This window comes from Mycteria americana, chromosome 8 (genome assembly GCF_035582795.1).
Source record: "Mycteria americana isolate JAX WOST 10 ecotype Jacksonville Zoo and Gardens chromosome 8, USCA_MyAme_1.0, whole genome shotgun sequence".
NCBI classification, from domain to species: Eukaryota; Metazoa; Chordata; class Aves; order Ciconiiformes; family Ciconiidae; genus Mycteria; species Mycteria americana.
In genome coordinates this window covers 18,352,807-18,380,084 of record NC_134372.1, presented here as the reverse complement: position 1 = coordinate 18,380,084, position 27,278 = coordinate 18,352,807, and the positions used below count along the sequence as shown (strand labels likewise).

General features: G+C 38.6%; 1 protein-coding gene across 4 annotated transcripts in view; it reads left to right on the top strand.

Moving 5' to 3' along the window:
• The window catches only part of SLIT3 (slit guidance ligand 3), a 543,690-nt gene that overhangs the window by 179,417 nt on the left and 336,995 nt on the right, over window positions 1–27,278 (top strand). The window contains exon 1 of one of the 4 annotated variants that reach the window (XM_075509987.1): window positions 13,426–13,490. The exons of the other annotated variants lie outside the window; for them this stretch is intronic. Coding sequence (XP_075366102.1) covers window positions 13,438–13,490 — 53 coding nt within the window. The 5' untranslated portion in view covers window positions 13,426–13,437. Of the gene's footprint in view, window positions 1–13,425; window positions 13,491–27,278 lie in introns of those variants that run through there. 4 annotated transcript variants of the gene reach the window in all.

Sequence of the window (27,278 nt, the reverse complement as noted above, 5' to 3'; positions counted from 1 at the left end):
GTACAGTGTTAGTCTTGTCAGTAATCAGATGCGAACACATTCGGATGAAGAGAAATTTTTCCATCAGTTGGTAATTTAATTGACAATAGAGTTACTGCGACAAAGACTTACTTCTGTTTAGTTGTCCCAGCCAAAGATGATCATTATTAAATCTGAAACAACAGTTTCATGAACAAAAATAAAAGGTTTGAATACGAGTGTAGAGAGAGGAAAACGATTTAAAAGTACATTTCCTCTTCCCCTTCCTTTCCTGCTTCCAATAGGTCCTTTGCCTTATTAGAGAGATCAGTGGTTCACTGAGCATATGGCAACAAATCTGTTGAGTTGGTAATCCATGTTAAAGCAGGGGCAATTTCCAAAAGGTAGTGATTTATGAGGAAAAAAGTGTTGCATTCTCCCTTTCTCCAGATACTTACATCAAACTGTATCTGTACAAGGATGCTTCATTTCATCTTGAACATTTTGAGCCTGTCTTCTCGCAGTGCTAGAGCAATACATTTAACAAGAATCAACTCTGGCAACACATGCTTTACTTGGAGCCGAGTAATATACTCATGGTTCAGACAGTTGTTGCAGTGAAAATCTGTTATCACTCACCCACAACAGACAAAGGTCAGGAATCAGTTTGAGCTGTTCTTGCACCTGCTCCCTCGTCGGTCCCAGGCATTTTTCCTTCCCATTTCTGAGCAGGTTGCTCAGTTTGCTGGTGGGAAAGGCGAGCAGCCTCTCCTCTTCAGATAAAAGAGAAACAAGAATCTGTTTATGATTTCCTTTTGAAGTCAGCCCACCCAAATTGTTTAGTAGCTTGGACTGATAAACATGGGTGAGCAGTGACTGTGATACAGATACCTAATGATCACATTTTCAGACCAGTGAATACGCATTGCTCAGTAGCTTCATTACACTACCTCAGCTGAAGCAGAGGTGTCTTTCAGCTGCCAAGCTACCACATTTGTTGGTTTTTCATAGCAGAGTATCAGTCTCAGCATCTCCTGTCCAGCCTGCTCTTGAGGTCTTCAGCTAGCAAATGCTATTTATATGAAATGTAGTTTAGTTTTGTTTCTGAAGTATGGCTTTCAGAATAATAATAGAAAAACATTGTATGAAGTATTTGAATTTAAGTAGTATTAGCAATATGTGGTCCCTCAGAATTAATGTGCTCTGAGGTGGTTTTTTTTTTCATTCTTTTATAAATACTTATTACAGTCTTTTAATGGTAAGCCATAAGTGCTAAGCTGCAAGACATGGCTTGTACTCTGATGATCACGTTAATGAGCCTTTAGAATTGCAGAATCCTATGTTAACATCATATGTTTGTGTGTGGTTGAAACAGTCTCGTAGTTAGAGTTGTAAAGTTGTAATTATTTCCAAGTAAAAATAGAGAAAAGCATCTGTGATACTGAGTAACAAAGCCAGAGTCAGAGTTCCTAATGTGATGACTCCCGTAATAAAGGCAGACGTGATGATGTTATCACAGTCCCATACCCTTGATTTTAGAAATAATCCCTGCTATCTTGCCAGGAATGCAGCTACCAGACAGGTCATTTTCCATTCCTGGCCACAGAAGGAAGAAAGAAAGAGCAAAAGCCAACCAGGTGCTTACGTGTGTTGGGGGCAGTGTCTCCTACGGTCCAAAGTCCATCCTGCTGCTGATGCTGGCTGTGTGACATGTATTAGGTCGCTAAGGTTTGGACACAACTCTCTCTGCATTAGAGTAGAAAAGGATTGTTGTTGCTAAAAGCCATTTGGTGATCTTAATTCTAATCTCTCAGAAGTAGTTTTCATAAAATTCTTGTTACTAGAATCAAATAATTACTTATGAATAAAGCTTTCATTTGAAAGAAAAAATGAAGCTTTAAAGCTCTAATGGATGTAAGAAGCTTGAAAACCGGAATACTTACATGTGCCAAGGTTGAAAAATAATTCGGTGAATAAGATGGTATAAAATAGATAATAAGAATTTTTCTGAGAGGTCTAGCTAATAGTTTTTCAGTCCTGGGTTTCATACTGTTGAACTATTAAGTGACTATTGTTATCTTCAATAAACAATACACAAAGCCAAGTCCCCATTTGAGGGACTTTGGAAAGGAGATTCCTAGACCAGGATTTCACATCAGCTGCAATATTGAATTGGAAGAGTATCCAGAACAAATGTTTGCTAAACATGAATGTGCAATTATCAGAACTTTTAAATGTAATTTTAATGCATTATTGGAATTTACTTTGCACTTTATTTCTTCTCTGCATCATTCATAAAGCTTTATCTAAAATATTGATTGCTTGGCTTGCTGTACTAATTTTGGTTTTATTTTTCCTCTGTGGGATAAAAAATAAAAGTGACTTAATCCTCAAAGGCTGCAAGGAATGTTGGATCTGGCACTGAGAAAGAAAATAGTTGGTTTGCAGTGGGAATGGTATGGAAACCAAATACTTCTAATGCTTCCTAAAAGAAGAAAAATGAGCAGCTGATGCTGATGACTTGCAACTTTCAACCTTTTATCACAAATAACTTAATAAAAGTGCTTATGTATTTTGTCAGCCATTTTTGCAATAGTTTTGTGCTATTACTGGACTAACACATCACCAGATAGTTCACTTTTACACAGAGAAAACACTATTTGGCAGATGATAAAAGCACAGATAAAATTTGGCAATACATGGCCTCATGATCATGAGTGTGTAAGTGGGCATAATGACACCAACGTGTCTGTATATAAACCTACGATACTGCTTTATCTTCTGGATTGACAGCTGCTGCTCTTCATATATGGTGGTGCCTCACTGTAACATCCATACACATATCTGTGCAAAAGACCTGCAAACACCAATGCACCAGAACACACGGGTACTGCCTGAGAAAACATGGATTTTTGAAGTCCCTCTGTGGAGAGAGACTTTAAAGTTGGGACTGGGGGAATTTGCTATACTTTCAGTTAACTTTCTATAAAGTGTAAATGTTCCTTTACAAAGCTCCTTCAGACAGCATCACAAGTTGTGTGAATTAAGTTTTACGTAAAATTGGACTGGTTTGGTCCCAGGTTTTTATACAGTTATGATAGGATTTGGTTTGGCTTAAACATATGTTTGACATTTGCGGTAAATCTAATTGACGGTTACTGTTTTTATGGTAGATATCCCAGCATATTTTACACCAGAATTTAATGCTAGTCTGTATACATCCTTTCTAATCTCACTTTTGTACTCCTACAGTATTATATGGGTTATGATTAAGACACTTCCTGAAACTGGAATGCTTAAAGGTTGTATGGAAAGAGATCCATCCCTGCTGTTCTTGCATTATTGTTCGGGTTTTTGCACCACTGACTGCATAACGTATTAAATCTTTCTCTCCCATAGTTGTATATGATGTTTGTATTCCTACTAGAAAAGTAATGAAAATATTTTTAAATGTATGAAAGCAAATGATTAATGTTATCCTAGTTAAGTATTACTATGTTATAACTCTGTTAGTCTAAAAATACAAGCTAGGAAGCTGGTATTGCTGGGAAAAACACAAGTTTTGAGCTTCAGATACATTGAAGGATAAAAGTTGTTTGGGTTTTTTCCTCAGTTGTGTCAGTTACTAGGTAAAATACTGTCTTTTCCTACAGATGTGGCCTCCATGAAATGTTATTATAGACCGTAATTAGAGCTAAGATGTAATTAGAGCAGGAGCTTTCAACGTAGTCAGTCCTTTGCTTGTCACCATAACTTGTGATATGGAGGAAACCTTGTGAGAGACAGCTGGGTACCTTGTTCCCAGCTGGGGAAGGTCTGTTTGAAAGAAGGGAGAGATGTACGCTTTCTGAATTACAAGTATGACAGAGCAATCAAAAGAAATCTATGTAGTGTCTGGTTGTTTTTTTTTTTTTTTATCAAGGAGATTCAGTGCTCATAGAAGTGGCTAACTAGGCTGTACCTTACAAAGAAGTAACTATGAAATAGTTTATTTGCTTAAAACAAGCAAAATTGCAGTTTTTCTGGACTTTGGTGGTAAGGGATATGGAGTTCATATCAAATTCTGAGGGAAGTGTAGAGCCCGTGTTAGATCTGCCCAGAAAAGCTCTGGGGTTGTAGTCCCTGGAGGTTGTAGACCCTGTGTAGCTTACTCCCCTCAGGCTCTTCAAGACCGTGTTTTGTGTTACTCCAGCTGTAACAGGCAAATAAGCTATTTTGTTGTGGTATCACAAAACAGTGCCTGCATTTAATCTCACTGTGCTCCCAGTTAATAGATCTCAGAGAGGACTGCCAGCACCATCTAATCCCACCCCTTATTCTCTGGGATCGTCTTCTATAAGACTTCCAAAGACCGAGATTAAAGAATGTCTTAAAAATGTATTTGGTCTCTTTAAAAATGCATGTATCATTAATTGCTGTCATTTCTGCCTCCCTCCCCCCTTTTGTATGCATTCGGTTATGACATATCCTTTGCCCTAGACTAGTAAGTCTTACCCTGTGCTACTATCTTTTAATTGAAAACTGTGGCAGAGGTGCTGGGAATAGGTTGTGGACTGATAATAGTGTGTCAATTGTGGTTGAATGGTAAATGGCTTCACTGTTAAGAAAATCTTCCTATTTCTTTGATGTAGAGTGAAGAAAATCTTTCTAGAACTTCTGCTTACTCTAAGGTCTTTATTTGGGACTTGAGTATTTGAATGAGACTATAATTCAATTTAAATGAAAAGGAGAAGTTCAGATTTTATATTAGAAGACAAGGCCACGAACAAGGAAGGCCACTTTCACAGCTGGTCAGAAGCACAATAATTCTGTCATTGGGCTGCTATCATTCTGCTTTCACGTTAGCATCTTGCTGGCTTCGGTCCTTTTGCTTTTTTCCCAGAACTACATCAATTAAATCAGTGATATCTTTTTCTAAGCTATGCTTTTCTTTAAAGTTTTGGTTTATTTCTTTCTCATACTATTTTTCTTTTTTGAAGTTGTCATACTTAGAACATTACTTCGGGCAACAGCTTAAAAATGAAGAAAATTTTATATGAAGTGTACTAAACCTGTTGCTTTGTTATAGGTCTAACCTGTTCATGTTCTGTGTCAATGATTTACAATAGTACCAGTGAGATGAGTCTGGACTGGTGTGGAACCAAGCAAAATATAGGTGTTAAAGTGAGGGTTAGCCCAGACTCTGAAGGACAACTGAAAGGTAATTCATTTGTTTACTGGAATAAGATCACAAAATTGAGATGCTACTATCAACAATAAAGAGATCAGAAAGTCGTTCAGGTTGGAAGGGACTTGTGGGGAGGTCATCAGGTCTAGCCCCATTTCTCCTTTCTTCCTTGTACTGGTGACAGTCTCAATACCAAGACTATGCTCAAAGTGCTACAGTGTGAAAGAAACAAACAAAGAAATGGAATTTTGCAGTGCAAAAATGAGTCAGTCCTTATTATGTTTGTAATCTAGCGGTTTTGTTAAAGCAAGGAGTAGTTACAGGCTGCTGTGGCTTTTTGAGTCAGAAATCTCTCCCAGAGAGCAAGATGTGATAACTGCAATGGAAGCAGCCTTCCAGGGAGAGGGCAGTCTCCCTGGAAGGGAGGTCTGAGACTGGCAGGGTATTGGGTATATACTGTTTGTAAACTTGACACTAGTTCATTCCTGGAATATTAAACTTTTCATATTTACCTTGCTATATCTGGCAAGAGGCCTCAAGAAGTCCCCTGTTGGTGCTGCTCGACTCCAGTATCTTTATAGTTCCTTTGATTGATTTGACAGAGCATTCACAGGCCTAAAGCCAGACCGAGCTATTTTCTCAGCAGCAAAACATGAGACTAGAAAAAAAGGTACAGTCAGCTTTTCAGTTGCTTGCTTTTTTTCTAGTCACTATATGTTAATGTGCAGATTAGTGTGCACTGTACACAAAATGATATTGTAAGTCCCCACTGAATGCAAATCAAACAAATGGTCTTTCTCAAAATTTCCTGAATCTTTGTAAGTGGAAAAAAAATTACACCTTTGATTTGGAATGATGAAATGGTTTCAAGATGATCTGTAGAAAATATTGGATTATGGTTTGGATATTTAATAATTTCTGTAGAAAAAATATATATGTATGTATTATCATTATTTTTCCATCTCCCTTGCCTAAAAGGTGGGTACATTTTCTGGCACTTCCTTTCATGCATCTCATACAATTTAGGAAATTAAATTGCAAAAGAAAGGAGGAATGAAAACTAAATGACACACATGGTTCTCATGTACCTTATGGCCCAGTTCATTTGGCAGTTCTGTATTTTCCTGTGTGCTCGCCTCCCCACAATGTTTGAGACATTAACTCTTTCGGTCTCTCACAGCTTCACAGTGCTAAGCTTTTTGTAAATATTGATTTGTAACATGAGTTGCTGATTGATTTGCACCTGAATCACTGGCTGCAAGGATGTTTAAAAAGAAATGGTGTCACATCCATTGCATGTATGGCTTGAGAAAAAAATAGTTGCAGGGAAGAGAGAACACACCAAGTTGTTTTATACAGGAGAAGAAATACTTCCAAAACTCACAATAGTCATTCATGGTAGGAAAATATTTCTGTGTTGTTATTTCACTTTTCTGTTTATTTTGGGCAGTGGAACTCAAGTTTTAGTAGCGTCGATTTGGAAGTAGAATAATTTGGCAATCCTGGGTTACAAAACCCTCAGGAAGATGTCATTCAAAGCATATTATCAGTCAAAATCCAGCCAGCTGGACTGGGTTGACTGAGGTCAACTTCTCTGTGTAAAAAGGAAGTTCTTTTTTCTTTTTTTTTTTCTTTCTTTCTTCTTTTTTTTTAAGTATGGTGAAATATGTGTTGAGTGAGCTTTTAATTAATTTTTTTAAATTTTTGAGAACTTTTTTCTTTCTGAAATCAAATGTAAAATTCAACAAATACTTTTCAGTTAATTCTCATCTAAAGTGCTAGTTGTTTTAAGTATCTCAAGTGTAGTCAAGCTGAATCTCCTCCACTTGAACTTAAAATCTGCTTTACTTGGCTGAACTGTGGTCACCACAATTTTTGGTTTCTTCTTCACAGAATCTTCCAACTTTATCTCTGTTCCTGTATTTCCTGTTCTCCCTGGATGGGATTTTCAGACACAACTGAGGAACACAGATGGCATTAAAGAATAACGGGACTTGGCTACCAAATCATACAAGGTTCTTTGCCAGTCCTACTGTCTTCTGTTCACTGCATTTGATGTGTTCTCCCCTATGAAATACTGCCCTTCTCTCTGACTTGGTGAATCTGTGTTCTTTTACCATCACTTTGAGTGGATCTCCCTCCTCCTACTCTCCTTTAAATGTGGTGTGAAGACACTACTGAGAGCATCAGAGGGATTGCAAATGCAAGCCCCTTTTGTACCTGAAGATCTTAGCTGTCCTGAGGTTTCATATAGTTAGTATAATTTGTATGAACTGGGACTTGTACCACTGTGTCTAAGCCTATAGCCATAGTGAGGACACAATGTGGTAACACCTAGAATCCTGAGCAAGTGAGAATTGATTTTTGGGTCACGTTTTTATCTGAGTCTCCTCTCAATATTTGGTTAGTCCTGTTGGGGTTTTTTTAAAAACTGAGACGGGAAGTGTGTGGTGCATCTGTGTAACTACACATTTGAATTTTGTGCTAAATTACTTGGCTTGGGATAAAGATTAACTTTCTCTGTACATTTTTTACTATTACTTCATTGTAATGCAACAAGATCACAGGAACACTTGAAGTGATGGTTCTGTTCAACTTTGATGAAGTAGGTACTGTAGGGCAGTCTTCGTTAATACTTCTTCGCTAACTAAGCGTCCAGTGCGAAACATATTTCAGAACAGACAGACAAGGCCTCAGATGCCTTAAGATTTTTTTATCCTTTTCAGAGGTTGCCCAGCCAAGTAAGTAAAGCGGCAGCAGCCACTCCACTCTAACTTAATGACTGTTATGTAAAAATAGATCAGATCAGAGCAGTGGTTTGTCAAGCTCAACATCACGTTTCTGCTTGTGGTCATGGTAGGCGCGTGGAGATGCGCATAAGGGGCGGTCAGGAAGGTAGTGTCTACAGACCCTGCCATACACTGCCAGTCTCCAGCCCTTTTGTGTCCCAGGCTCCTGGAGACAGTAGGTGTCTTTATAGTTAATAATATTTCCAAGAGAACTTTATTCCATTAGTTTGACCAGTGTCTGTTTGAATTCATATTAAGTTTTGCATCTAGATATATTTCAGCAAAAAGGTGTCACAGCTTTTACCATGTTTGAAGAACTGCCTTCACTGTTTATTTTTGCCCTGGCTGCCTTTGGTTCGTTTGATGGCAGCTAGTTCTTTGGATAAGAAGCAAATGAATGTTTGTACCCCGTCAGTCTGTGTCACACATTAATTTATAGACCTCTGTTGTATCTCCTCTCAGTTGCTTCTTTTCCATCTCGAATAGTCCTGGCTTACTTCATCATTCTGATGCGGAAGCTGTTTCTTCCCTGTTGCCTTTCTCCGAACCTTTCCCAGTTCTACCAGTAGGATCTTCCCCAGTTGTTTTTGAGCTCTTTCTGTAGCAAGTATAACAATACTAAAGGTTGCATTGAAGGTGGAAAGCACACCTGGGATTTAAAGAGTGGTAAAATTACTTATTCTTTGCGTTTTGCTTTACTCCTGATAATAACTAACTCTTTCTTTTTTTCCTTTTTTTTTTAAATAAAAAGCTATTGAGCTGATGTTTCCATGGCTTTGACTATTTAATCCTAGAAACCCTTTAGAATTTTAGGTAGATAAGCTCTCATTCTGACAGTATCTTGCTGTTCACTTCATTGATCTCTTCCTTAGTCTAATGATGTTTCTGAGGCATTCCCCAAACAGAGGTGTCCTGGAATGAGAACTTCCCTTCGGCGCGAGCATGGATACAAAGAAAGGTTTTTTTGGTTTTATTCTGGCGTTATCTCTGAATGTTACTTGTATGCTTTGATCATCTCATGGTCCTTTAGGCTTTCTGGCAGGGTTCTCGCTTTTGATACATGAGTATATTACTGGTTTGAGGACTTCTGTGAGTTCTTTTTTGAGTGTTGGTTTTGTGTTTTTAACGCCACCTGATTGTCTTTTTGCACTTAACCTGTTGGAGTTCATGATCCTTCCTGTGTCATTGGGACCTTTTGATGCTTTTTGAAAAATGTTCTCTTTTTTTGTGGTGTCCTTTACCATATTTTCCAGCTGCAACGGCTTTCTCTTTGTCCTTCTAAAGTTCTTTTTGATAAGTGATATTTTCTCTGAATCTTCAATGTTGTGTCTTTAAATAGTTTCTGTGCTTCCCACCATGGGCTTAGTGTATCGACTGCCTCTTTTAACTCCTTTTTAAGAGTTTAAGAAACGCCTTTTCTTACTTTCCTGCAGTTTCTGCTTTTGAAGTTAAACAATCCACTAAGCTACATTCTTGCTGTTCCTACATGAATATTGCATTTGAGTGTGCTGTGGTCAGTGCTGCAGAGCAGTTCTTTGATGCTGACATTTAGCCGGGTGCCACACACTGCTCAGGGTTAAGTGAACTGTTGCTTTTCTGTTTGTGGGTTTCCTGCCTAGCTGCTCAGTGAAGCTGCTGCTAATCATATCCTTGGATGTAGGCTTTGCAATACCTCCTGATGTGACGTTATCTAGTTTCCATGGAGGTAATGGAAGGCTCCCATTACTGTTGTGTTTTCATCCTCTGCAACATTTCTGCTTTCTTCCTGTATCTACTTACATGCTTCTATTTCTGTGCTTGCTGTTGCTACTGCTGGCACAGCGATGTCAGATATTTTTTAAAAATCTTCAGAAAAAGCCATACATGACTTGAACCTCTGGTGCAACCTCCAGTTGCATTTCAAGGAGCTTTCAAAAGATTTAAATTTAAGTAAGAGATGGTGCATATTAACTAAAGCTAAATTACGGTACGCATTCATACATTCTCCCTAACACGGGAAATAGTGGAATTATCTGATAATCCATGTCTAAACAGTGATTGCTGCTGTGCTTCCCCAATTTCATTCTACTTTTGTTGCATGTCCATGTACGCCAAACTTTGAAAAGTGCTGTCATTGCTTGTCAATCAGCATTATCCAACACTGCAACTGCCAGTAAGTGTTTCCTGTAATAGTACTCTGCAGCGGTGCCGCAGAGCACGGGCATGTTTGGGGCAGTTTGGCCTCCTTCCTTTTCGGCCTTGTGTTGGGAGCTGTGGGTGATGTGATGGCAGGCTGGGTGTGAGCCACTAAATAAGACATGTTAGAAATCTACAGAGAAATGAATAGAAGTGTGATGCAGGAAAAATGAGGATGGGGAGGGAGATGAATGCAGGAGGAGGATAATTTTCCCAAATGTGGGGGAGTGTGGTGTAGAGCCACCTCCTGTCTGTGCCGGGCACCCGTGGGTGCGCATGTGCAGTATGTGCTGGGCAGGGCAGTTTGTACTGCATAGGAGAGTCTTTAATTGGCACATTATTTAATAAATTTGATGTTTCCCCTACCTATTTATGAAAATATTGCATATATGTAATGCTGTGTATGGATTTTGATTTACCTTTGGTAACATGGCTTTCTCTGGAAACCAAGTTCACACTGCCATATCCTCACTCATGTGGGAGGGCAGTGGTTGATTCTGGTCATCTCCCAGAAGGGACTGACACCTCTAATAGAAAACAGCCTGAGAACATGGAGATAGCTGGAAGAGACAGGCTTCAGAACTGACCAGCATAAGGACAGGGCTATATCAAGAGCTTGGTTTTCTTAGGCAACAGGGGATCTACTTTTTAAATGCTACAACTGCTGAAAAATTTTTGTTTGAGTCTGGCTTGCTAACACAGCAAAAACAGTCAGTCAGGAGGGACACAGTCATGGCCAAGAGAAGAGGTGTGTTTACTTCTTTTACTCACAGAAATGTGCTGCCTTTGCTTGTGCTTTTCCTTGTATTCCTGCTTAGAAGATAGGAGTGGTAATTTACTTGGCTTATTTTTCTCTGCTGTTTGCAACTCTTTCTGAAGTTGGACAAACTTCAAGAGGGACAGACTAGGAAACACAGAATCTGAACACGGGTTTTCTTCCATGGACAGATGAAGGAACTGAAGAATGTAATTTGCAATTAAAACCAGAAAAAATTTACACTTTCAGTTCATGATGAGCTCAGCTTTGTATTGAATTTTGAAAATTTTCCTTAAAAAGAAGACAAAGTCTAAAATTATATTTTCCTATAGAGCATAATTACTTTTGACTGATTTTACAGAGGCAGACACTTCAGCCCTGTGGTATAGCCCGGACAGCACTGGCTGGTTACTGCCATGACACTTGTTTGTCTTCCCTAACGGTATGAATGGGAGGGAACAGCAGTCATAGATTGCTTTGCTGATTAATAAATTCCATATCATGAATCTCAAGTACAAGTTCAAAAATTTGTAAGGGGAAAAGAAAAAACAACCCACAAGCAAGAAAAGAAGTTGAGAGATGAGTCTCATGCTGAAGATGTCTGTACATCTCATTAATTTTTATAATATGAAACTGTTTTAGACTTGTGAATTTTCTTTGCATCAAATTTGTTGCAAAAGTGATTTTCCTTTACCCCACTAGTATGCTAAGCTGTTCTCTAAGTATAAAATGTATTTCTTTATAACATGTTTTTTCATGCTTTTTGTTTGTTGGGTAACTTCATAATGCTGTTAAAGTAGTTTGTTTGATCTGTTGAGGTAAAAGCAAGATGGAAAAATGCAAAAGAAGGGTTGGTATTTTAATCTTCTTTGCTACTGAATGTAATTTGCCCTTACTGTGCTTTTATTAAGAAAACCCATGCTTGAAAAAAATTACTAGTAACACAGATTTTCTGAAAGCTCCTATACCTCTTTTAGCTTCTTTATTGTCATTACCTTTTTTAAAAAATTAATATATGAATTATGTGTAAACATCAGCAGCTTTTGTTCCACCCATTGCTTTTGTATTTTTTCACATACATTTGTAATAGCCCTTTCTTCTCTTTCAGTCTAAGATCTTTTTCTGAAAGTATATTAGTAAATTTGGAGAGAAGAGCTATTTCTAAAGTAGCCAATATCTCCTTGTTTTATCTTTTGGAAATGAGAGTAAATTCTTCATCAGGGCATTCAGGAGCCATTGCCTGGAAGGAAAGGTATTAGAAGAGGAAAAAGAAGGAAAAGTAGAACTGAACGCTGTTTTTTCTTGAGCTGCATATAGCATTTCCTTGGAAATTATTTGTGTTTTCATTCTTTCTTATTTGAATGTCTAGCTGATTTAAGTGTGGAGAAATATTTAATTAGGGATTAATGAAAGACCCTTTTATATTACAAATGAACACGCCTTCAAGCTTATTTCCTCTGTTTAAAATCCCACATTGCTGAACTTTTAATTAAAAGTTTGAAATAAGTAAAATAAGTAAATGAATTTCTTTATGAAAAAATATGTATCTAAATATTAAACTGTACACATCTCTGCATCCTTACCATCCCATTTTAGCAGAGGTAGTACAGTTGTTCTTCAGTGAATTTGTGCTACATCTAGCTTTTCTTTCAACTCCCTGGAGTCAAAATAAGGGACTTCTATCTTACTGTTGAAATGATTGTCTTGTTTTGTAAGGTTATTTCCATAAGTCCAGCTCCCAGTTTAGAAGTCGAACTGTAATTTTGCTCCATGCTGTCCTCATTGGCCATGCCTATCTCAAATGGCCATTTGGAGAGACCAAAATTGCTAGCTCACTCCCAACCCCCTACACTTCTTTGAACCAACAAAGAGCAACGCAGGTATCAAAGCAACAGCAGTGAGTAACCGTGCCCTGATTTCTATTTTGCAAACCTTTACTTAAGATGATAAAAGCAATTGGCAAGGGCTGTGTCATTTACTCTGCTGGCAGGCCAGCTGAAGTCAGATTTTCTATTGCACAAATCTTTTCTGTTTTCTCCCACGTATCTTTCTCGTTATTTGACGTTGAACAGCAATGGGAATTCAAGTTCCAATGAATCCTGTATCACTGAGAAGGAATTTCAGAAGAATTTTTTTATAGTTGAAAGAGCATTCCACAGCATGTGAGCTGTGATTGTACGTATGCGCAAGCACCATTCACAGCCGTGGTCTTCATAGGTCTCTGGAGGAATATAAGTAAGGCTCAGCAAGCTCATTAGTTAATTCTCTCCATACAAGCATTTATTTTCCCTGCCCCTTTTTCTCTTTCTTTTTGGTTGGTAGGGAAACCCTAGGATCTGACAGTGAACTTTTGGTCTCAATAAAGCAGTTGTACAGGGGTTGGGTGGAATTTCTCTGAACTTCACTAAGAGGGAGAAAATGTGGAAAATGCTTCCTCCAAGCAAAATATGAACAAAATGTTGTGATTCATTAAACTCCTTCCTATTTGCCTGCAAGTGAGAACCTTAGAGTTATTCAGCTGAATAGTGCGTGGCCCTGAGGGGGCAGAGCCAACAGAAAGGGAGATGGCATTAGTCCAAAGAGCAAAACACATGTTTTCAGGAAGATTAGGAAATTTTGCTCCAGGCATATCCCTACTTGCACAGTGAGTTTGTTATATTGGGATTTTATATTGCTGTTTACTTTGGTTTTAAATAAGAAATGAAAGCTGCTTTTTAGTGTCACATGATATCTGGAGGGTGCTCCATAGAGCAGACCATCTGCTTTAATGGTTTTGTATGCATTTAAGTTTCCTAGTTGAAGTGTTTCAAGTTACACTGGATGGTCCACGGACCAGTTACTTTGGCTGGTTTCGGAGAAAGTTTGTATCAAATTCCTAGTACTATATCTTTGTTTCTGAAATACAAAATACTGGTTACGATAACCTATAAATAACTGCAGTGTTTTCACGTTGTTTAATATCAGTCTAGTATCCCATTTGTATACTGTTGCTTGGAAAATTCAAATCTTTACCAATTTTAGAAGAAAAAAAAATGTTGAAGGCTGATTGTAGAAGTCTAAGGACATGCAGCTGAGCTGCTTCCAGGAGAGGGCAGTAGTGTCATACATAGCATTGATGGTAGCCTTCAAGCAGCAGCTGCTTGGTGAGGCATCATGACTTCTAGTGTCTGTATTGTCCTCAACGTACAGAAGAGGAGATCTCTGTGGTCCCTTTCTCTGTATGGTCCTGTTCGTGGCATGCATGTGAAAACAGAAGCCCAGCAGGTCCTGTCTTCGAACACAATTAAAACCCTTTCAAGGGTAATATTTGCCTGAGTACCTTGTAGTTGTACAGAAGTGAGTGTACATTTTGCCTGCGCTACAGAAATCAGTAACTTTAATCCTAGTTAACATACTGAACTTGTGTTTGCACATTCATCTTGTTGTAACTTGTGTAAAAGCCCTCGCTGATAGAACATAGTATTTGAGATGTTAGCTGGGTAGTGGGGATCCCTAGAACTGGGAGTCCTTGACCTGGACACACGCCTGTTCCATGGCCTGGAATAATTCCTGTAGTCTCTTTCTGTGCATTTATTGTATGTATATTACTATGCAGAGTGTGTTGTTTACAGTGTATTTTTGACAGTATTTCCTTTGAAGTTACTGTTGTGTGCTTACAAAGACAAATCTTGTTTTGTAAGTGAATTTATGTTCGCTTTTGGCATATTTTGTTCAGATGTTCATGTAGTTGCGCAGGTCCTCTTATTTCCAGCAGAACTTTCAGAGAAGGCTGAGGGAATGTCTGCCCTCTCCTGGTACACAGGAAGGCTCGTGTTGCCGTGTGGCTGCCAACCTAAACACCCTGGAAACTGCCCCTGCTCACAACCTCACTTTATCTGCCCAGATGGCAAACAGTGCTGAGCTGTAGCTAGTTTTCAAACCACATAGGATTTGATTGCTTGTGCTCAGTGCCATTCAGAGTATTTAAGAGCTGAATATATGGAATACTTTACAAGATTTCACATCTTACTACCTCATTGTTTATACTGTCTGTGTTATCGATTAGACAAATAGTGGAAGTGACAAAATAGTTCCTTTTCCTTTACTTTCATTCAGTTGTGGTCACGATTGCTTGAATGCAACTGCAGACTAGACTGTAGTGGTAAGAGGAAACCGGGGGAATGTGACATGGGGGAGAGATAAGTGGTTAAAAAGATGAACTGTGAGCTTAATACCTTTAAGTAGCCAACAAGAACAGGACTATAATAACCCTTTATTCTCTCAGCTTGTCCTGGTGTGGGGTTTTGGTGGAGTAGCTGGGGAGCCTTGCTGGGGTACCTATTGAGGAGGCAGTCCTAATAAATCACAGCTTCTGAAGTGGGACACTTTACACCATGAAACTCATTAACTCCTTGTTCTTCATCTTCCTTTCATGCCACTGCACTTGCAAGTGAGGTGTCTCAGAGCAGAGTTGCAGCACTTTTATGTCCAGAGCACTCCCAATGTATCAGCCATAGCAGGTCCCCCCTCCTGGACACCCACTGAAAGACGTTCTCTGCCTACTAACAAGAGGCACAGAATTGTGTTGAAGTAAAGAAAAAAAAACAACAAAGCAACCAAACAACCAAGACTGGCCTTATCCTTATCTGAGGAAAGGCTGTTTCTTGAGACAACCCACTGTATTTGTTTTATATAAAGTTCTCAGCTGTTTAAAAAATTAAGCTGACCGCCTACAGATGAACGTTGTAAATTCCAAGAGACACGCAGAAAAACTCCTGCAGATATCACCACACAGAGATTTTACATAAAAAGTTAGAAAACCAAAGCTACTGGCTGCCGAGAGGAAATGGAAAAAGAAATACTGATGCCACATGGATCAACTCTGCATTGTGGGAAGAGTGTTGACTTAGCCCCAAATGGTGAGGAGAAAAAGCCATGAGTGCTCCAGGAGCTGCAGTGCCGAAGGAAAGAGCTTACAGCAAACCCTGGGGAGGGAGGCAGGGGAAATCTGAGCAGCACACGGCCCAGGAAAAGCTGATCTGCTATAGCTGGGCTTATGGCTGTTATGTACGTGACAGTAATTTAAGCCCCCGTAAGCTGGCTAGTGGCATGAAGGAAAAACTTGGCCAACCTGTAGCTACGCACAGTGAGTGATGGAATTTCTGTTGTCTCTCTTCACCGGGAAATATGTGATGGACGCTGTTTGCCTTACACAGCTTCTTTAAGAAGCAAAGAAAAAAATTCACCTGTGTTTTTTCATCACTTCTGTGTCCGCAGATGCTGTCCATGGAAGCATCTTTGAGGAACGTCCATAGTCAGGTCATCGGATCACTCGTAGTCCCAGGCAGATGGGAGCTCTTAATTTATCTTGAGCTTTTGTTTTCCTAGATGAAAATAATTGTTCAGCAAGTTGAGCTCAGAGTTTTAGAATGACTTGTTTTGAGTACATTACAGCACCCACATCCTATTGAATCACACTGTGTGCAGGCTCTTGGCAGGAGTGACTTCACATCTGTTTTAAAATTTTTGAATCTCTCTTAATATAATAAAGATAATGTTTATGAGCCTTTAAAACTGGTGTGGGAAAGGGTCGGCTGACTGCTGAAAAGCTGGTGTGATGATGGAAATGAAATAATAAGAATAGACATGGTCTATATTATAAAAACATGTCTGACATGAAAACAATGGCTTCTTCTAATCCTTTACGGCTGTGACTATGGTTTGTCCTGTAGATGCTGCCTTCAACTTCATTTAACTTTGGCTTGGAAAGGGAAAGACTATATAAATACAATAAGTTGATCTTTGGTGGGATAACTTGTGGTGCCATGCTACTATCAAAAGAAACAAGCAACCGAGACCATAGCTGTAGGGCAACTTCTCAGCACTGCAACTGCTGTGAGTGTGTCTAGACTTTGCTGATTTAGCTGTTAATCAGGTAGAGGAGATGAAGACACTAACCTAGACATTTAGGGAGGAGTGAAATGATAATTATTGAATAATTTCAGTACAGCTTTTTGAATGTAATCTCTAATATTTGTGGATGAAGTATTATGAATTATTGTTGTGGTTTAACCCTGGCCAGCAACTAAACCCCACACAGCCGCTTGCTCATTCACCCCAGTGAGATGGGGGAGAGAATCAGAAGAGTAAAAGTGAGAAAACTTGTGGGTTGAGATAAAGACAGTTTAACAGGTAAAGCAAAAGCTGCGCACACAAGCAAAGCAAAGCAAGGAATTCATTCACTCCTTCCCACAGGCAGGCAGTGTTCAGCCATCTCCAGGAAAGCAGGGCTCCATCACGCTTAATGGTTACTTGGGAAGACAAATGCCATCACTCCGAACGTCCCCCCCTTCTTCCTTCTTCCCCCAGCTTTATATGCTGAGCATGATGCCATAGGGTATGGCATAGCCCTTCGGTCAGTTGGGGTCAGCTGTCCCAGCTGTGCCCCCTCCCAACCTCTTGTGCACCTGGCAGAGCATGGGAAGCTGAAGTCCTTGATTTAGTATAAGCACTGCTTAGCAACAACTAAAACATCTCTGTATTGTCAATACTGTTTTCAGCACAAATCCAAAACACAGCCTCATACTAGCTACTATAAAGAAAATTAACTCAGTCCCAGCCAAAACCAGCACAATTATCTATTGCCTGCTATGCTGATGTGAATGAAGAAAATACTAACTGGGTAGTGCAAAACAGACTGGTATAATTAGCATGCAACTAGACTTTGTTAAAACATACTTGAAGTAGTTATTTAGCTTAGTAAACAAAAACAGTTGTTTGTTCAATAACTATTTCAGCAATCCTCCTTCTCCATAACAAAATCTCTTTCCCTTCTGTGTTACACTTTCAAGAAAATACTGGGAAAACTTAATTTATATTGACCGTCCTCTGCTGATGTGCCTGTTTGCTGTACTTCACTTGTCAAGTGCTGCAAGGTGTCAGTAATGCTTGCTTTTCTAGTGAGCTAATTCAGCAACAAAGTTAGACCTATACAAAAGGAAAGACTTTTGATTGAAGTCCGTGTTTGGCAAAATAAATGCTCTGTATTGATGAAACATCTTTTCTAGAAAGAAGGAAATAGTATGTTTTTACTGGGAAGAAACATTCAGTAAAATTGCTTTAACATCCCAGTACCTCATTCCAGAATCCATGTAGTTTTTCCAAGGCTTTTTCAATAGCAATTAAAGTGAGTACTGGCTGTAGCACACTTGGCTATTGAAAATCACTGCCAGACCTTGTTTTAAAGTTTAGAACTTTTAGTCTCAGTCACTATCAGTTACCAGGCTGCTGAAGCCACTAAAAGTTGGATCCCACAGTGGGTTCAGGGACAGTTCTTTACCTTCCTGCATTTAAGAATCTCTAAAAAAACCTAAAATGTGCAGAATAATCTAATAAAATGTTTTTCTCTGCACCTGTTGAAGATTTCGATCTCCTTCTTGTGTAAGTAGATTGGCAGATGTGTTGGAAGGTTTTCCCCTGAGAGAAGTGGAGCTCATTTTTCATTTCACAAACAATTTTTAATTCTTTTCTTGCATTTTTAAATCTGTCTCACTGTCTGAAAAAGGTGTAACATCAATGCTTTGGTTGTAAGAAAACTGAGTCGGGAAAACTGTGGTTTGCCAGAATGGTTTCTTTCAGGAATATGTTTTTTAAATTGCATGTTTTTTCCTAAAGGAAAAATAAAACATGGTTCTGAATATAAAAAATGGATTGTATGAACCATGAAAGTAATTTTGACACTGTGATTTCACATTCTGTGGCATTGCTGCTTGTGAAGCATTTTGCTCAGCATTGCACTGGCTTGGCTGTTTGTGTAACCATATGCCAGTGTGTATCAAGGAATAGATTTGGCATACAAAAATCCCAGGGTTTTTGTTCTTTGAAAAAACTTGTGGAACCAGAGCTGAGCATGTTTTATATCAGGTGCTTTCCACAAATGTGGTCCACACTTGGATCATATTTTCTTACCCTTTTGAGGAGTTAAGCTGGAGTGCTGTAATTATTGTAGTTCTGTAATTATTATAGAGTACTGTAATTATTATAGGCTGTAAGGGGTCAAGATTTTGTTATAAACATAATGCAATTAGAAAACGTATTTGTTTATAGCAAAATATCATGAGAAGGATCTTAGATGCTTTTAAGGTAAACAAACAAAAATAAATCTCTGAGGTTAGCCTGTGGCTCGGAGTCATCATTTTTCCATGGGATTGCCCCAGTTGTTTGGTAAATTTAATGTTATTTCATGTTATTGGCTCAATTGAAAAGTTGAGAAATGCGAAACTAGAAAGATGTTGATGTTCTTGACATAATAAATGATGTAACTCAAAGCCCAAGCCAAGCTTAGATAGCAAGTCTGCTCATGTAATTACCAATAGTTTTCTGTTGGACTTGCAAGTAGTTACTTGGTAGTTTTACAGGTCAGAGTCAAGTGCCGTGTTCTGTTGCATAGCTTCTTACTTATGTGTGAGTGTAAATGCCTCACTACTACTGTTTCAAGAATTTTTGGAGCAAAATTATCTCTTTAAATCATTCTTTCAAATGTATACACTTGCTACAGTCACAGTGTAAGCACCTGAATTAGTTGTCTTCAGGTCCTAACAGTGAGTTAGCAAGTCCAATGTTTGAAATACAGAATAATCAGAACTAAATAATCACCAGCTTCTGATTCTCATAGAAAAGACACCATCTGTCTTTTCCATGCAAAACATTGCATCTATCAGGAGCAAGCTTGCTCCTTCCAGGGGGGCTCCAGTTGAGAGAGATCCATAGCTGTCAAGTGATAAATGTTATTAATTAACAGGTGGCCTCCAACATTTGTAGTCATTGCTGATCAGATGGTATATTGCCCACGTTGTGTCGTGGACCACTGTGTGCTAGAACAAGGAGGTAAAACCAACAGAAATGTATCAATTTTTGCTATGGCAGTAGCCTCACTAAATAAATATTGAAAGAAACCAGACACCAATACACCTCTCTGCACGGAGACCAAAAAGTGACGTTTTGTTGGTTCAATTCAGTTAATAAATATTTCTTGGTCAGTTAAGAAAGATAATTCTTTCCTGTGGTTGTGATAGGGGTTTCTCTGAAGATCTGTATTCCAGTCACTGACCAGAAATTTCCATTGTTCATGAACATTACTCATTTTTAGGCTCGAGACATGAAATATCTCCTTCAGAACATCACAGGTGGTGGTGGTGGGGAGGACTGAGTGTTACCCTCAGGAGAGCAGAGCTCTGGAAGAGCAGGGCACTCCCCTGGGCAGGATGGAGCAGGGCAGCACAACTGGCAGATGGATGGATGGATGGTGCTGGCTTGAAAGCACAGAACATAGGAACTGGCTGCTTCAGTGTTTTATTAACTTGTCATGGACACTTAGTCTCCTAGAGAGTTGGGTAAAGATGAAGGCTATCCCAACTTCTCATGCAAACATCTCAGTAAGAAATGAATGATGGTACAATCAGTTGGCTTTTCTTGGAAGAGCAACAAAAAGAAGAGAGGATCATATTATCCATATGCCTGCATTAGCAAGGAAAATCATCTCTTGAAACCTAAAAGGAAGTACGTATCCTGAAAGTGTGCTGAGCCTATCCACTACTTGATTTGTACTGCCTATTGGTGTGATTTTAGTGAGGCAAGAGTGACATCCAAAATTAAAATAGATGATTTGGCACCATTTTCCTACTATATTATTAGTGTGTTTTAGTTTTTCTGTTACAATCTGTGTTTCATTTGTAGAATATATTGTCTAGCTTTAAATAATTCCTCTCTGGTTAAAATGTGACATAATTAATACCACTATAGGAGCATTTGTGTTATATTTTGAGTTAAACCAAACAATTCCTATAGGACTATTTGTAAATTATAGTAGTGGCAGAAAAATCAATTAGCTACTTGTTGCAAAAATCATTGCATCAATTGCTTTTTATTTTTTCTTTCTTTTGCTTAATACAGAATGAGGATGACAAGAAAATCAAGTTACCACTCTAATAGTTTTCTCTAGGACTAATAATTATATTTGTTGCCAAATTAATGATAACATTCACAATTTTACATTGCAGTACACACAGCCGAATGCAACAGCTATGCGGATTATAAATTTATGGTCATGGCTTCCTAGTATCTTGCTGTATTTTAATTATTTATTCATTCTAAAATGGTGAATGTTTCCAGGTTTTGGTAGCTACTAAGGAAAAAAAGCCCCTGCTTCATAATTCATTTGGGTATCAGATGTTTTAGCATCTCAAAAGAGTTTGAAAAGAAAATGGAATGCTGTTTAATTATATTTATTATAGATACAAATATATTTAATATATATAAAATAAATTTATAAAAATATATATCTTTTTATGGCAATAACCACATACTCCTGAATTTCCTTCCCCTTCTTTCTCCTTAGTGCTAGTGCAGAACTGTGTTTCTTTCTGAATGACTCAAAAGGCTATGATATTCATCAGGGAACTCTGCTCTTCCTAGTGGCATTGAAATCTGTGGGGTACATGGTGGGTATTTCTTGTTCACATGCTTAGGGACGGACAGGTGTAACAGATCTGGGGTTTGTACCCTCCATTAAGTTGTGTGAAGAGGTCAAGTAGATCCAAATTACTGCTAGTTCAGCTCTTATTACTACACCAACTGTTCTCAATCCCAAATTACTTCCACTCAGATCTGGCACCCGAAGACTCACGTGAGCAACTTTTCTTCCTTAACGTTTTCTACAAAAGATAGATAACAACAACTTTCTGTAAGCAACATAGCACAGATACTATTAGATGTTAAGTGAAGTCTTGACTTTAAAATCAACTTGTGAATTTTGCTACAAAACCAGACTCATCTCCAGGATACTTCGTTGCACTGTCTGTTACACCCTATATCTTGATATCTGGATATAAGGAGAAGCTTGTTTTCCATGAAGACAGTTGAGCAGCGGACCCCAGGCTGCCCATACAGGTTGTGCAGTCTCCGTCCTTGGAGGTTTTGAAGACCAGACTGCATAAAGCCATGAGCAACCAGGTCTGACCTCAGAGCTGACCCTGTTTTAGACGAGGGACAATCCAGGCTTCCCTTCCAACCTGTATTATCCTGTGACTCTAGGGTCTTGGGTGAAGAGTGGGAGGAGACAGAGACCCTATTTCTACCATTGTTAGCTGCAATACACACAAGAAGATACTGCTCTGAAGACCCAGACATTTGTTCTGGCATAACTTTTTTTACTGGTCCAAAATAATTTTCCTGTCTGTTCATTGTGATTTAGTGTTATTTCTGTCCCTGTGAATATGCTTAGTAGAAAGTCATGCAATTAACTTAGTCATCCACATTAGTCACTCCATTTTTATTGTATGAAGAGATTTCCTTACATTTTCCTTTGCTTATTTCATTGTGACCCTTCTGAAATGACACATTTTGATTCTGAGAGAAATGGAGAAATAGCCAGTGAATCCAGGTTTATAATGCACTGGGTTTTAAATTAGTTTCTGAACAAATTAGTTTCTGAACGCAGAAACTGATTTCTAAAAAAATCCATCCAAGTAAGGATTTCTGTCTTGCTTTCTCAGTATGTTTGGCTTTCATTATGAAACTAGAACTCTAATTTTTTAATCCAAACCTAGTAGGATGATAACTTCTTTTTTTGGAGTGTACTTCCAAAATAAATTTCACTTTTTCTGTAAGTTGTCTACATTTGATTTGTGAAATTTTGTTTAAACAATTACTCAAATGCATGATGATTATCTGTTCTGACTGATTGAGTCAGTGTATCAAATGCACAGGCACACAATTAGAAGGAATGCTCGCACTGGAGATTACAACATTAGAACGGCATGTTTGAACGTTCACACATAGCATGCAAACTTTGTACTTTATACCATGTTCATTTTTTCGGGGCAGTGCAGTATGTATCATTTAGAACATATCAGTCATTTGGAATTCAGACGAGTATCTAATGCAGTGATTGATTGTGCTTAAGAGTAGGGAAACAATAAATAACTCCAGGCATTACAATTCTGATGAATTTCTTTACTTGTTTGTAGACTCGTCATTTCCAGTGGGATTAACCCAAGAGATGTGTGAATTTGTCATATTCAGGCCACCTTCCTGTGTGTTAATGAGTCAGCTTAAATACTTCTGCTGTAATTGCACTCACTTTATCCCATGTCAGTTTTAGTAATGTTCACGTGGCATCAAGACCTTGGCTTTATTTCAAGCAGCTAGTTTGAATGATAGTGTAATACTACTGATATCAATATCACCTTTGAAAGCAGCCAGTCCCATGAGCGAGACCTTTCAACCTGGTTAGACTAAAGCTTTCCATAGTTTAGATGTAGTTAATATTTCAAACCACCTCTGAACCATGGTGCAATGCACATTTGAGGGTACAGTTTAATATAGCATAAAAATATCAGTGATCATGCACTGTTTATCCTGCACGTGTGAATGAGTGTTTGATATAGAATGTATATCCTTTTTAAAGGCTCAGAATAGATACATTGTACTATTCATGGTTAATACGAATTAGTAGTAGATCAGTCTAGTCTGTGTTATACAAGAGATCAGACTTTACGAACGCAGTAGTCCATTCTGGTCTAAAATCTACGGATAGACTCTTATTCGGTCTCTGAGTTTTTGGTTCATGTCATGCATCTGAATTTTGACTTGAGTAGCGTTAGCGTTTGTTCTCCTTTCTTCTGCCATTGTAATCTGAGAATTCTTGCATTAAATGTTCAGTTTAGTCAAATATTTATAATACAAGGAAAAATCAGTTTCATTTGCTCGCATTTAATAGAAATGACGATTCCTTTCACATATTCTGCCATGAAATAAGACTGGGGGACTTGATTCTGGGAGGTGCAGCGGGAGTCGGGCAGGCACCAGGACAGCAGTCCTGTTTTCTTTTATATAATTTTGTAGATGATTCTTAGTATTCCTCTTTTAGTTGACAAAAAGAAATATTTCAGCCTTTTTCTAGTTCAGTCAGAACTGTGTGGTACTGGTGGATATGTCTGGATAGGGATAGATAGTGTCCTTGGTATGCTTCCCCCAAAAGTCCCATTTGGGTAGCTTGCTTTAGATTTGTATTAGTCATCTCATTTACATTAACAGTAGATGTGTTCAATTCTTCCAGTGCTCTGAATACCCATGAATTTCTTTGGTTAGAACCTATGTGGCTTGTTCCACTGAGCATCAGGCTTATCAGAGGAAATTAGAAATGTGCTAAGAGGATCTTGACAAAGTTGCTCAGCTGATCGCCCCAGCAGCACTGGAGCTTGCTCGGTGTGCGCATGCCTTTTTTGTACGTCCCCATAAATATTTCTATGCAGATGTAAGCGTCTCCTGTATATTGCATTGGGAGTAGTTTACAGATGTCTGGTAGATCAGTTTACTTTGTAGCCCCATATACTCTTTCACCAGATGACTTAAAGCCTGTTTTCAAAGTGATGCTTGAGGACACAAAACAGAGGGAAGCTGCTTGCTGAGTAGCTTATATCACTAGAAAGAAACAAATGTATTTTTGGTTACTTACAATGTGTAACTATTTGAAGAACAAATTTCTAAGGCAAGGGAAGTTGAATACATGTATAATGAGTTAGGCAGGCTTCTGCCTGGAGACCTTTAGGCTTTGCTATATATGTATCTTATTTTTATTTAGGTGCAACGAGAAGAATACAGAGCTTTCTTTTTCTGGACAGTGGTGTTAAGATCCATTTAAAATGAATCTATGAGTAACACTTTGTCTGTCTGTCATTGAGATAACATCAAATCTGTTAAAGATCAGTAGAAACATTAAACATGGTTTAAAACATTTTAAACATGGTTTAAAACAAAACCAAATCTATACAGAAAATAGAGCAGGATTCTTTCCTTGAATTATTATTTTTTTTAACCTGAACTTGTTCCACAGTGTTTGTTTTATAAATAAATCTCAGTAATAAAAATTAGCATGTTGTAGACTGTGAAAATACAGTGAACTGAAATTGTAGGGTGCAAGTCGAGGGAGTAACCATCTTAGAATTACTCAATTTGAGGAAAAAATAGTCTAAGCAAGGATACTTTTATGGCTGGGAATGGTTATCTTAACCATTGGTAATGCGAAGACTTGCCAATGTGTTGTTTGTGATTCCCATGCCTTCTCCACCCAGAGTCTAAAGAGAAACAGAAAAACCCCAAAGTAAATAAGAGAAGGGTTTGCAAAGAAACAGTTGTGCAGCTCGGGACTGTACACCATCAGCGATGCAAGACGTAGCCAAGAATGGCATTTTGTAGCAGACGCTGTGTGAAAATCAACTGTTTTAAGTGGAGATAGCTCTTTAAACATCTTATTATAGAACCGAGTATTTGCAACAGATCTGCAGATAAAACAATGAAAAAAGTGTCTCTTAATGGTGTTGCCCTCGTGTTAATGACGAACTGACAGCACACTCTGTTGGTGAAACCAAGCTCTTTGCAATTTTTTCTATGCATAAAGATGGTACATCACAGCTCTGCTACATGAAAACATGCAAAGGGCTGAGGTTAAGCACCTGATAGGAGTATTTTTATAAATTCCTGTTAAAGGAAGAAAACACAAGCAATCTTGCAAATTGAATCAATTAGTGATTCTAGCGGTATTGCATATTGTACTTGTGAAACATTTGCCCTCCTTGGTGACAGAACCATCTTAGAGCCCATATAGAAATATTTCTAGCTGCACCACTCTGAAAGTGCATTCTCTTGTTGTTATTTTGGTTTTGTCATAGCGTGTGTCTTTCATGCAATTAAATCATACAATTAGATTTCATGCAATTAAAGGGAGCGAAAGGGAGTATGAGGGCAAGACTGTCTTTTTCTACTGGAATTTTTTGGGAATCCCCGTCTTCGCAAATAATTTCATGGAGTCTAAAGTTAGACTAAACAGTGTATTAGAAATGTATCATTGTATGGAAGATTGCTTCTGCCTTGGTAAACAAAAAGGGGATAGAGTTGCTCTTTGTTTGATGTGCCTTCTAGCTTCACATAGTACATTTAATTCGTCCCAGAAATTACTTTCATACTAATACAGCTCTTTTGAAGGTTTTCTTCAATGCCTGTATCCAAATTACAAAGTGGTTACTAGGCACACACACACACAAACACACAAAAAGAGCTCACCACCAGGCTTTCTGCTGTTGTTTAAAGCAAGCAAAACATTTATCCTGCTTTTCTCTTCTGCCTAACAATTCAGAGCACAGCATGGTTTTATTAGTTGGTTGATTGCAGTTGTAGGTCCTTTCCCTTCTACTCCCATCACTTCTTGTTTTTTCGATGAGGTTCATGCACCATCAAAGTCCTAGTGGGAATGAGACCAGAGGGCAATGTTGTTGGGGAGCTTTGGGGGGAGCGTTGTAGAGGGAAGGAAAGGGGATTTATTATTGATAGGGAAGAGGAACTTGGGCAGCAGTTTGGGGGGAGAGTTAAAAGATTAGACAATAAATTTACTTAACAGAGACTAATCTACTGGGACTGAACTTCATATCCTGTTTTGGGATAATATATTTCCTTCTGTGCTCTGGAATGAATCTGTCATCTCAAGTCTAATAATGAGAGGCAGAGGATTTTTAATCTCTGACCCCCTTCCATATAATTTAATAAAGGCTGGTTTCTTTATCTTACTTGGAAGCTAACTTATTAAACTGGTTCTTACTGCTCTTCTGAAAAACACAATTCAGGATTTTGCATTTTAAGGTTTTTAAAAATGGAATTGGTTTTTTATTTAATTGGGCACAATAATGTACTTGCAAAATATTTGTTATAGTCCTCATTTCAGAGCACAGTTGTTTATCTCTCAGCATCTCTGTTGAAACGCAGAGATGAGAAGCAGAGTCAGGCATGCTGTTTGCACATTCTTGGCTCCACATCGTCGCCGGATTCCATCTGACTGGGGTAGACAGAGGCGGGAGACCCAAAGCTGGCATGTGACTTTCTGTAGCAGGGAATGATCGTTATGTGGGAAGCTGAGTGGGGTTTCAAATGTGGTAACCACATGCATAATTAGCTCTAAAATCACAAAAGTTGTCCTCCTCCCTCTAACCGGCTGCTTCTCATGTGGCAGTGATTACAGCTGCTGTGGAAGTGCTGCACCGCTGACCTGACACATTGACTTTGCCAAGCCACTTGGTCCTCTGCAATTTGTTGGAAAAAGCTCTCTTCAACTCTTGGGGAGCCCCCAAACCTGCTTTGATTATAAATCACTCTGTGGGCCTGAACATCAGAGTGAAAAGTTGTGACTCCCAAGGAATGTGGTGGCAGGTCTTGCTATACCTGATTAAGGAAGAGTCAGTAAAATATAGCAAACTACAAGGTTGGCCTCCTGACTGCAAAATTAGAAACAAAATACAAAAGGAAAAAACCCAAGCCCTTTCCTTAAAGGTCTGTCTGAAATTTAGGTCTGTGTTAAGGCAGCGTTAAGGACTGGAATCTCCTAAGGACCTCTGTCACCTCTGTC